The 12,596-nt window shown below is 41.0% G+C and overlaps 1 protein-coding gene across 21 annotated transcripts in view; it reads left to right on the top strand.

The window, feature by feature from the left end:
- NRXN1 (neurexin 1) overlaps nt 1-12,596 on the top strand; it is a 1,744,826-nt gene that overhangs the window by 1,039,877 nt on the left and 692,353 nt on the right. For 20 of the 21 annotated variants that reach the window (XM_040351628.1, XM_040351620.1, XM_040351619.1 and 17 more), the window contains one exon: nt 4,333-4,452. In XM_040351628.1, the coding sequence (XP_040207562.1) occupies nt 4,333-4,452 (120 nt within the window). Of the gene's footprint in view, nt 1-790; nt 815-4,332; nt 4,453-12,596 lie in introns of those variants that run through there. The other variant, XM_040351626.1, reaches the window with a different exon arrangement.

Here is a 12,596-nt window from a genome sequence, read left to right as displayed (position 1 = left end):
GACCCAGCAGTCTTTCAACCTTCTAATCTCTTTGTCTAGGTTCACAACTAACCATTGGGTAGTTGTAGTAGCACATGGACATTAACACCTTACATAACTGTGTGCTGCATTAAAAGCCTATTCAAAGCGAATGGGCTGACAGCACACCTCAATGACCCAAAAGACTGACCGGCACCTTTTCTGGTGGTGCACCGCAATACAACACATTTAGTATGTTGCAGTGTCATGCTGTGGTGTAGCTCACCTCTGCCAGCAAGGTGCATTAGGGTGCCATTCAAAATGAATAGCAATGCATTGCACCAATACAAGTAGTGTGCACATTGCTCAGGGGAACGCTCACATTTCCACAATGCAGTAATGTCACCCAAGCATAGTATAAAAGCAGAGAAGGACTTCTGGGAGCTGAGCTTCCAAACAGAAAGACTTTCTGCTGCAAACCTTTAAGATGAATTGATCCACAGTGCTTGCAGCTGCAGTAGTCATGCTTGTTTTAAAACAAACATAATGATTGTTAAGAATACGTAAATATGTGAACGACCATAGCCTGGCCAATGGTTCCCTTTAATCACGCTCTTGAGAAAAATTCACAGATTTCCATGCAAAATTAAGGCTTAGCCACCTGCATATATTTGTTTTTATATTTTTCCAGTACAACCTCTTTAAAAGCTTTGCATGCCATTTTCTAAATGTTTATTTCTCTTCTTTTAATGTTTGCTTGCTGCCATTTTATATTGCTTACTAACATTTTTATATTTTGCTTTCTTTGCTATTATTTTGCCTTCAAAAGTTGCATTGATGAAAGCTGACTTGCAAGGTAGACTGCACTGTGTGTTTAACCCAAGACTGAAACCCAATGCACATAATCAGTCCTGAATATGTCCGTGCATTTGTGCATTACAGTGTCTCCTCTTTTATCAGCGTTCTCCCTTTCTTCTTTTATAAAGCAGATAAAATAAACCTGCTCTAATTAGCATACATTTTGCATAAGGGCTTTCAGTCTTGACGATGTGTGTATAGTGACTGCCTAATTGCTTTGATCATCCCTTTCTAATTTCTTATTTTACAATGATCTAGTTATAATTCTTTAGAGGTAGAGCAGAACTGTGTGTCCCTTTTATGTCACTTTTGGGCATGCCAAAATATTAATACACTAGAAAACAAAAGAAAACACATGGGATCGGGAGAGCATGCAAATCAGTACTTGCCAACATCCAGTTGAAGACTTTGTCATATTACCACTATTTCAAAAAGTTTTATTTTTTTTAAAACTCAAAATGTATTTTTTTTAAATAAACGCTTAATTATCTTATCATTGGAATTTGAAAATATATTTTTGGTTTAGTATGCAGAGTGGAATAGCCTGGTAATATTTGCTGATCTCTGTATCATCAGCCTCACATAATACAATTCATTGGACTTTCCTGTTGGGGACGTCACATCCAGCACATCCCCGACTACACCAGCTGCACCATGCGGCAGTTTGGAGACCTCTGCCCAATCTATTGGGGGCCTCTCTACATCACTGTCCCTTACAGATTTAACCAATGGTCTGTCATTCCTTCCATTGGGTGGATGCCCATCCGACATTTGGCACTACACACCTTTTGGCGGCCCCAGCATCGGTGCCAATATACCAGAGTAAGCCTGCCAAAGCATGATGTAACATTGACAGTCTGCCAACCATATTTTAACTCTTTCTATTCTTGGAATCCTTTGACTTTGATTTCACAATAAATCTTTTAATCACAAATCGTGGTATAGACATCTATATGACTTTTCCCGAAGTATGCCTCAAGGGATTCGTAGCTATCACCCCCCAGGGCTGTATTAAGAGGAATCTTGTGTTGTTTGTTCTTTTGCACAACGCCATCCCCAGTGTTTTGGTTCCCCTCTAGCTGCAGAGAGCTAACATTCATTACACAGACTGCCATATGTTGGTTCTTCAAACAGCGCCTGAACTTTTTTAGGAGTACATTTCGGGCTAGGGATATGCTGGGAACTTGCTACATGAGGCTAGTAGACATCAACATTTTTACCCTAATCAATGTTCCCACTACAGAATGCTGAGGTCGCACAGAGGAGGTAAGTAATACATGTTTTTTATTTAAAAAAAAAAAACTTTACAACCCACAAACTGAAAACACTACTTAATTAATTTTGAATATGCAAAGCACACTCACCCATCCATATCTCCATGCTTTGAAAAACACCCCCTAGTATTTCTTGCATTAGACCTCTGAAGAGCGATCCATCAAGGCATTTAACAGGCAGTAAGGAGGCTTTATGTTGCCTCCCCACTTATTATTTTAACTTCTAAAATCCCACTCCACCATTCCACAACCATGTGCATGGCACACTGTTGCAGGGCAGTTGCGGCATGGCCCCAGTTGAATTGGTCATGTTCGGAGGATGGTTGTGCATTGCTGCTGTGGTATGTGTTCACCCCCCTTCATTGACTTTTCAGTTTAAACTGATAAGTAAAGGTTACTTTAAAAAAAAAAAAAAAGAATAAACATGTCATATTTACCTACTGTGTGTATTTTGCACAGAGCTTCCCCAAAACTCCACTTCTTGGGCCTTCTGCCAGCGCTCTTGGCTGCTCCTAACTTCTACGTGCCCCCATAGTAAGCCACTTGCTTTGGGGGCACTTGTGTGGGCTCAAACACAAGCCACGTTTCCTCTATTGACACATACACAGCATGGCTTGGCCTCCGCCCCCCATTTTCTCCTCACATAATTTGATTGACAGCAGCAGGAGCCAATGGGCCCTGCTGCTGCCTCTGAGCCCTGTGAGGAGAGGGAGAGAGCAGCACGTGGGTACAGTGCTGGATCAAGATAGCACTAGGTAAGTGTTTGGGGGGGGTTGAACATGGAAGTTTTTTTTTACCTTAAAGTGATACTAAAGTCTTGTTTTTTATTGTTTAAGTATAACAAACATGTTACCTGCTCTGTGTAGTTGGTTTTGGACAGAGCTGCCCTGATCCTCCTCTTCTCGGGTCCCTCGCCGGTGCTCTTGGCCCCTCCCTCCTACCGAGTGCCCCCACAGCAAGCAGCTTGCTGTGGGGGCACCCGAGTTGAGATGCTGCTCTGTGTATCCATTCAGACATGGATCTGCGGCTACTCTCGTCCCCTCTCTCTCCTTCTTGGCTCACTGATTTGGATTGACAACAGTGGGAGCCAATCACGCCTACTGTGTGTCTCAGCCAATCAGGAGGTAGAGTCCCAGGCAGCCAAGTTTCTTACGCATCATCAATGGATCGAGATGGGGCTCAGGTAAGTATTGGGGGGGTGAGGGGGGCTGCTGCACACAGAAGGTGTTTAATCGTAATGCCTAGAATGCATTACGATAAAAAAACATTCTTCTTTCAGAACCACTTTAATGCAGAAAGGTAAAAAAAAACCTTCAGGCCAGGTTCACATAAGGTGTCTGGGGTCTGCTTATGTGTTTTTTCACCGGTTCAGGTGTGATTCAGGTCCGAATTTTTGCCTGAATTCACACCTGAACCAGACCCAAACACGCATAGGACCCTTTTGTAATCCGCTCCGTGGCTGCCCTGCACCCGTGTTAACCCGCTCCATTAAGAGTCGGTCACACTTGCATATGTAAACCCAGCCTTTACAACCACTTTAATGGCGGGTGGTGGGGGTTGTATGTAAGAAACTTGGCACAACCAGGTGTTTTTACCACCACCCACCCTACCACAAGGGTAAACAAGGCTTTTTTTTGTGCATAATTTCCTACAACTTGGCGAGTAAGATAGGAGCCCAATGTTTCTCTTCAATATAGTTATTGAGATTTTCAGTATAATTATTAAATTAACAATACAGAGTGAGAAGCCCAATTTTTCATAGGTGTGTTGAGTTGTATATGTGGAGGTGATGCTAACAGAGACAGCAGAGGCCTTCAATTATATATATATCTATATCTATATATATCTATATATATCTATATATATATATATATATATATCTACATATCTATCTATCTATCTATCTATCTATCTATCTATCTATCTATCTATCTATCTATCTATATATATATATATATATATATATATATATATATATATATATAGATATAGATATATATAGATATAGATATAGATAGGTATATATATATATATATATATATATATATATATATATATATATATATATATATATATACATTTTTAAAAATAATATAACCACTTTAAACATTTTTAAATTATTTTTTTATATATTAATGAACACAAGAGGAACAGGGATGTTGGCAATCACCGTGAACATGTGTTGAAAGCCCTTTGTCAAGTTTTATGGCAAAAGTCAAATTTTTGTGTATGTTGCTTACAGGTCCAAGCACAACATGTCAAGAGGATTCCTGTGCGAATCAGGGTGTGTGCTTGCAACAATGGGACGGATTCAACTGTGACTGCAGCATGACCTCATTTAGCGGCACCTTGTGCAATGACCGTGAGTATTGTTGGCTGATTTTAAAAGCATCGAAGCTTTGGGCAGAATCCGAGCTAATGTCTAAGGCTTTGAGCTAAGATTGTGTTATGCAATAGATGAACGGCCTTACTAGTTTTTGCTTATTTAACAAGAAATACCTATAACACGGCTTTAATAGAAGTCGGCTGTGGCATTTCCAGGGAAAAAAATAGACACAATAAAGTACATTTGTTTGCATAGATATAGAAAAAAAAATAAAGCTTAATTGGTCTCTGATAATGCTTAAATAATAATCTTAGAAATGTATTTATCCTTTCTATAAAGCTTAGCATTTTTCATTTAAAAGGTTATGAATATTATACCAGGAGATAATTGGCCAACCTTGTTCGTAGGCTTAGGCGTTCTAGGGATGACTTATTAAGAATATATTCCAATCAAATGATATCTCACTTGTCTGTGCTGTAGAATGTTTTTTACTGTTGAAATTTTAACTTAATTTTAAAACCATATTTCCAGAACCATTTTCTATTTCCTTCGGGGCACATTAAAATTTGAAAGAGAAGGTGCTGAAGGAAAAATATTCACTTTATAAAGACGTGACCTGACTCTTTTTCTAGATATTTTATACCGCACTCTTTAAATTAAAATGGTCTGGGACTATGAAATGTAAAACTGAGTAATTCTAGAAAGCCAAGAATAATACAATGTGCATGTTGCATGTATTTATGGTGTTTACAAAAAAAAATACAAAAGGTTTATTTATTACGACTGCATAAGAAAACATTTCCCGTATCGCAGAAGAGGGTGAAGAACAGCAAAGGTAAGTGCACTTACATCTTTTTTAAATCTTAATTCTTTCTGGTATTTGATGGTTTTGAGCAGCTGTGAGACTTGCAGAAACTGAACTACTAATAAGATTTGCTGGAATATAAGAACATTCAGAAAATGACTTAGCGTTGGTATAGACATGCCTGCTTTGTGTAGAAACAAATGCAATGATTCCAGAAGTTTTTTTTTACTAATGCTAGTTTACTTTATAGTGTGATTCCAGCTAAATATTTTGCTTTAGCTTTGGATAGCATAAAACCTGTTGGGGTTTCAGTGATACAATTAATCTACAAGAATTTGGCAAATTTATGACATGCCCTGGAATCATACCTCCTAACTGTCCTGGATTCGGCAATATATATCTGACCCCATACCCCACCTTCTAGCACAAGTCTTTTTCCCTCCCAAAGTATCCCCCCAGTACCTATCTAGCCCCCTGTCCCACCTTCTAGCTCAAGTCCTCTCCCCTCCCAAAGCATCCCTCCAGTACATATCTGAACCCACCTTCACGCACAAGTCCGCAAGCCTCCCAAAGTTCCCCTCCAGTACATATATGACCCCCCTCCCACCTCCTAGTACAAGACATCTCCCTTCTAAAAGCACTCCCCCCCAGTACCTATCTCACCCCCTACCCCACCTTCTAGCACAAGTCCTCTCCCCTCCCAAAGCGTCCCTCCAGTACATATCTGACCCCCCTCTCCCACCTACTAGTGCAAGACTTCTCCCTTCTCAAAGCACCCCCAGTGCATATCTGACCAACCACCCCACTTTCTAGCACAAGTCCTCTCCACCCCCAGTACATATCTGACCCCCCCTTGCACCTCCTAGTACAAGACATCTCCTCTCTCAAAGCACCCCCAGTACATATCTGACCAACCACCCCACCTTCTAGCACAAGTCCTCTTCCCTCCCAAAGCATCCCTCCAGTACATATCTGACCCCACCTTCTAGCACAAGTCCTCTACCCTCCCAAAGTACCCCTCCAGTACATGTCTGACCCCCCTCTCCCACCTCCTAGTGCAAGACTTCTCCCCTCTCAAAGCACCCCCAGTACATATCTGACCAATCACCCTACTTTCTAGCACAAGTCCTCTCCACCCCCAGTACATATCTGACCCCCATCCCACCTTCCAGCATAAGTCCTCTCCCCTTCCAAAGTGTTCCCCCAGTACCTATGTCACCCCCCTGCCCCACCTTTTAGCACAAGTCCTCTCCCCTCCCAAAGTTTCCCCCCAGTACATATCTCACCCCCCTCTCCCACCTCCTAATACAAGACTTCTCAGCTCTCAAAGCACCCCCAGTACATACCTGACCAACCACCCCACCTTCTAGCACACATGCTCTCCACCCCCAATACATATCTGACCCCCATCCCACCTTCTAGCACAAGACCTCTCCCTCTCAAAGTGCCCCTCCAGTACCTATCTCACCCCCCTGCCCCACCTTTTAGCACAAGTCCTCTCCCCTCCCAAAGTGTCCCTCCAGTACATATCCCACCCCCTCTCCCACCTCCTAGTACAAGACTTCTCCCCTCTCAAAGCACCCCCAGTACATACCTGACCAACCACCCCACTTTCTAGCACATGTGCTCTCCACCCCCAATACATATCTGACCCCCATCCCACCTTCTAGCACAAGCCCTCTCCCCTCTCATAGTGCTCCTCCAGTACATATCTGACCCCCCATACCACCTTCTAACACAAGACCTCTTCCTTCACATAGCACCCCTTCAGAACATGTCTGACCTCCATCTTCTAGCATAAGACAACAGAAAAAGTTGACAAGCGCCTCTAAGTGTAGTATCTTTAGTACATTTATTAAAAGGCATAAAAATATCCAGTTGCATAGTATAAGATTATAATAAGCATATTGGCTATACAGGGGATGTCCATGGGGCTCATGTCCACTGTGGTGTCAATTTAGGATTTGGATTTATTTATGGACTTTTGGTTCAGAGATACTCACATGACCAAGGCGCATACTAATTTTGTTCTAGCATAAGACCTCCACCCTCCTAAAGTGCTCCCATAGTACATATCTGACCACCCCACCCCACCTTCTAACACAAGTCCTCTCCCCTTCCAAAACCCCACCCCCAGCACACATCCAAAAACCTGGGTTTTGTTTAACCATGCCCCTTAAGCCCTTACCATTGTAAACTTTGACCACACCCACTTTTTTGCATCTGCTTGCTATGTGTTTCCGCAGGTCTCCACCTCCCTTAAATGTCCCTCATTTTCAAGTTTGAAAGTTGGGAGGTATGCTGGAAGGGCAATCTCCAAAATTGATTGTTGTTCTAAAGTTTATTTCCAAATGTGTACCAGAGCCCAGCATGTTTTGGAGGTCTGCATATCCTTCATCAGGACTGAAAAAAGAGAAAATATTCAAAGCGTAGTATATGTACCTTTACATATGCTTTTTATAAATATTGCTGTCTTGGTCTCCGTTGGGTAGATGTTGCCTTATGTTCTGCTCTGGGGACCATTGTTACTGGGACAGGATTCAGAAAGGATCTTACTGACAACATTATAAACCTGGCTGAGGGTTTTTATTGCTGTATATGACAAGATTGGAGAGATTTCCTATCTTAATGACCATCCTCACATGGATATGAAGTGGGGAAGATCTTAAAAAATGAGAATGCAAACAGCAATAAAAAGAAAAAATTGTTTTTGGTTGGAATTCTGCTTTAAGGCGAACAAGCGGGTAAAGTGGGCAAACCAGTACCTTATCATTCGTATGTTGTTTTTTCGTCTGCAAAAAAAAAATGGATTATAATTTTTACTTACTAAATTTGTTTATATAATGTACAGTATACAGTTATTAATGTATGCTTGAAAAGATCATGGCTGAAAGAGTGTTACTTTGTACCCTCTTCCATGAGCATAAGACATATTTCAGAGCAAAAGACGAGGAAATGTCACTGAAGTGTTCTGTTGTATTTTTAGGATGGGCCAAACAATTACCACGTTGATGGCACTCCAATCACTCAATGGAAATGTATTTACTGCATAAAAACCAGAGTATGGAATGTCTATTGTGTTTCATGCAGACAAACCCTTAATTAAAGACTATATCCTATCATCTAACATAAAACTTCTATCTGCTTGCTATACTCTGGCTTTTATGGAATAAGGACATTTGCATTGAGGATTTGGAGCGCCATCAACCCGGTATTTGATTGGATCATATGTGTTGGAGCTGGATGTGACAAGCTGGATGTGTACCCCAAAAAAAAAAAAAAAATTCAGGCAAGAGTGGATGGGCTTTTAGTGGTAAGGTTTACTCGGTGTGTTTAGCATACCTAACATCTGTAGACAGGCAGGACACGAAAGAAATGCTTGCTGCAACAAAATGTATTGAGGACTACTCCTCAACCTGGCGAATCCACAATACCTCTATGCACATTAACCTGCTAGTGCCACCAAGTGGTCATTAAGATAAATTACAACCTCCATTTCAAATGACTGTACTTGGTTTAGTTGGTAACTCACAGGTTGAATCATAAAACTATGGGGGTTATTTACTAAATGCAAATCCACTTTACACTACAAGTGTAAACTACAGGTGCAAAGTGCACTTGAAATTGCACTGAAAGTGCACTTGGAAATGCAGTCGCTGTAGATCTGAGGGGGACATGCAAGGAAAATAAAAAACAGCATTTTATCTGGCACATGATTGGATAATAAAATCAGCAGAGCTTCCCCTCATTTCAGATCGACCCCTCAGATTTACAGCGACTGCACTTCCAAGTGAACTTTCAGTGCAATTTGAAGTGCAAAGTGGATTTGCCTTTCGTAAATAAACCCCCATGTCTCTAAGGCCTGTGCCAACTGGTTTTGGATTTGTGTCCAAGAAGAAATGCAGTATGTTTTCAAGTGCATTCGGTCTTGCATTTGAGAAGAGTTTGATACACTTTTTAATCATTGTATGTTCATTGATGGTTGCATGGGATCTGTATTTGACCTCCTTTTAAGCTGCATCAACTTGACGCTTTTGCATTCCCACTGACTTGTGTGGACAAAGAAGGAGTTCCGACACCCTTTTTTACCAGCTCTAGACACTCTTTCACACAGGGGACATTCCCTGGGCTTTCCAATCATGTGATCACTGTGATTGGCTGCACAGTGATTGTGGGCCCACCTTACCGGCTCCTAATCATGATCAGAAGCTGTTGGTGACAGTGTAGCCACAGTGCAGGGGATGCACAATTGTGCCCACTCCCACCACAAAGAGGTTATGGATATAAGTGGAAGCCTGAGGGCCCACATTATGTAAGAACAAAAATTGTTCTTAACCTTAGCCTTTATTGAAAGAAGGACAGCACTACAAGTCACAGCAAAGTAAAATAAAACCCGACTATGACGCGTTTCGCACTGAAACTAGTGCTTAGTCATAGCCCATATTATGTACAGGAAACTGTATTTTTTGTAAAGAGAAGTCAACAATGGTAGTCCTTGTGTTTTTCACATTATGTTTTTTTTGTCTACCAAATCCTAAAAGTTGCCTACCCTATTACAACTCACAATTTTTTATAACAATTAACAACGAAAGATTTATCTTTAACGTCATAGAATAATAAGAAAAGATTTGATAGTCTTACTGTCTGTTTTTATCTGTAGAATCCTGTAACTGTCAATTATACTATTAGGAGGAAGCTACTGTTGCCTTTTCTTCTTGGAACGCCTATGATAAAGGGTTAGAGCAATGACCCACCAGACCTGTCAGTGTGATAATCCAATATATCCCTATCCTTAAAATGTTACAATGGATGTAATAAGATAACGATACATTTTATTTTATTTTTTTCTTGCACGTATTTAAAATAATATATTTTTCTTGTCATGTTGATAGATGATGGTGACATTTTTCTCAAGGGTCACGGTAAGGATCAGCTAGGGAGGTCAACAATTTTTCTGAGAAATGTGATTCATATTTTTAAATGCTTGGGCAAAAAAGTTGGTTGAAAGGAGCACTCAGTAACTGAGTCCTGGGACCTTTGTTATAGAGGATAGTTATAATCTCCTCTGGTGTTAAGGAATGAAATAAGCAGCTCAGTAGACAGTTTATTTGTTTACTTGCATGAAATTATCATCAATGCTTTTTAAAGAGAGATCATGTCTAAGTGGTCTGGTCTGTTATAGATCTTTACCCGTCTCTTAGCTCTCCGCAAGCCTTGTCTTTCCTCCCGGTGTGTTAGCACTGGGTCAGACGTGAGCAACCCCCGAAGGCTCATTTCAATCTATAATAAGTATATTAGCATAGATAGAGCTGATATTGCTAGAGACATGAGCAAATGGTGGCTGAAAAGGTTAGCAACTACAAATGGGCTGCATACATTACACCATAGACAAATGGATTAGGATTAATGCTTTTAGGCTGCTTTTACCATATCACGTAATATAACACAAGTAAACATGAGAATATCCTCTCTGCATCTTCTTAGTGGTGGTAAATGGAATTCCTTGTCAATTCACTTCCAAGTATTTCAACAAAGTTTCAAACTCTTCATTACGAAATACTGCAACAAAAAAAGTAAAACATAACAGCACAGAAATAATAATAATAAGCATACTGCATACATAAAAATCTATCTAATTAAATTTATTTTTTAAAAGAGCTTGATTATTTGGGTTTTGCCATGCAATAAAGCCAGCCTGTGGCACCAACCAATCCCTAACCTAACTACCCACTGCATTTACGTCAACGTTGTTCTTTAACCCCATGACCACAATAGACCTTTATAAGTTGAAATGTAAAATGCCCTCGGCTGTGAGAATTTTTGCAACCTTGAAGTGGAGAATAGAGACTTACATTTGGACCGAACAATGGCTGGTTCATCCAAATGCCAAGCATGTAGGGACAAACTAAATGTAGATGAATGTGACAGCTTCCGGCGATCAAAGGTTGCTAAGGAAGCAGCGGGTGCTTGCACCCACCACGTCCTTATCTACGTCCTTATCTCCATGATGCTACCTGGCACATTCACTTACATGGAAAGAATCCCCAGCCACATAAGCAAATGGCCGGGATCAGAGGGATTATATCATTGCTAAATATAGCCACTTGGCTATATTTGGGCAAAAACATTGCCCAAATATGGCCATGGCCATGGTCACTATATCCACCCATTCCCTTATATAGCTAATGATAGGTTGGGAACTGTCATTCAGCTTTAGGTAGTGCAGTGATTGGTTATACTTCATCAAGGTTTTTTTGGGCGATTTGGCATTGGGCAGGCATCTAGATTGAGGATGGATTTACAATGAGGGACATTTTCTGGGGAATAGTTTCATTTTTTTCTTTAATTTGTCGGATGTTTGGGTGTCTTTATTTCCAAGTGTCATCTTATTTTTGTGAATAAGTAGGGGTACTATGTACTCCTTACTCCACATGGGGGGGGGGGCAGTACCTAGGAGCCCTCTTATTGTTAAAGGGGACTTCCAGATTCCAATAAGCCCTTCATCTGCAGACCTATACAACCACTAGCCAGTGTTTTGAGGAAGAGGTCTTTGTCCTCGTCAACATTAGGATAAGGTGCTTTGCTACATCATAGTCCCCTTCTCATTGCAGCTCTTCCTCTTTACATCACAGCCCCCCCTTACATCACAGTCCCCCCTTACATCACGGTACCCTTCTCATCACAACCCTTACCCCTTACATCATGGTCCCCTTCACATCACAGCCCCCTCTTACATCACATCCCCCCTTCATATCACATCCCCCTTTACATCAAACCTCCCCTTCCAATTACGGCCCCCCATTCCCCCTTTTCAGTCTAATCTTACACAGAAGTCAGAGGGTTGGAGGTGTGACAGGTCTGGACAGACGCTGGAGCTGATCACATTTTAAATCTAACAGGTGGGTGAATTGTTGCATTGACCGCCCCACATCCTAGAAACCAATAACCCGTTTGTTAAAATTAAAAAAAAAATGGGCAACTCCCACCCTCAGTCCAAATAAGGCTGCTGTGCCTCCTAACCTCTGTTCTGCTGAGGATGGCAGTGGTGGTGGAGGGCGGAGGCACCATTCAAAAGAGGATAATCAAGCTGCTAAGTGGTGCAGCCACAATCATCATAGGATTTTCACTCAGTCTGGGTCCGAATTAGGACCTGCCATTCGATGAATTTTCCTCATGCTGATCGTTTTTAACCTCAATGTGAGTGTTTTTATTTATTGTACCATAACGTTTTTACAGTTTATACTTCTTTCTTTACCCCTTTGTCATTCGATGATGCCCGCTCTAAAGGGCTGTCACATTTTCTGTTCTATATGACTGTATAGCACATCAGGGTGGTCGAATCATAAGATTATATATATTAATTTACAAATCTTTG

Source organism: Rana temporaria, chromosome 4 (genome assembly GCF_905171775.1).
Source record: "Rana temporaria chromosome 4, aRanTem1.1, whole genome shotgun sequence".
Classification (NCBI taxonomy): domain Eukaryota; kingdom Metazoa; phylum Chordata; class Amphibia; order Anura; family Ranidae; genus Rana; species Rana temporaria.
This window is presented reverse-complemented; position numbering and strand designations above follow the sequence as displayed.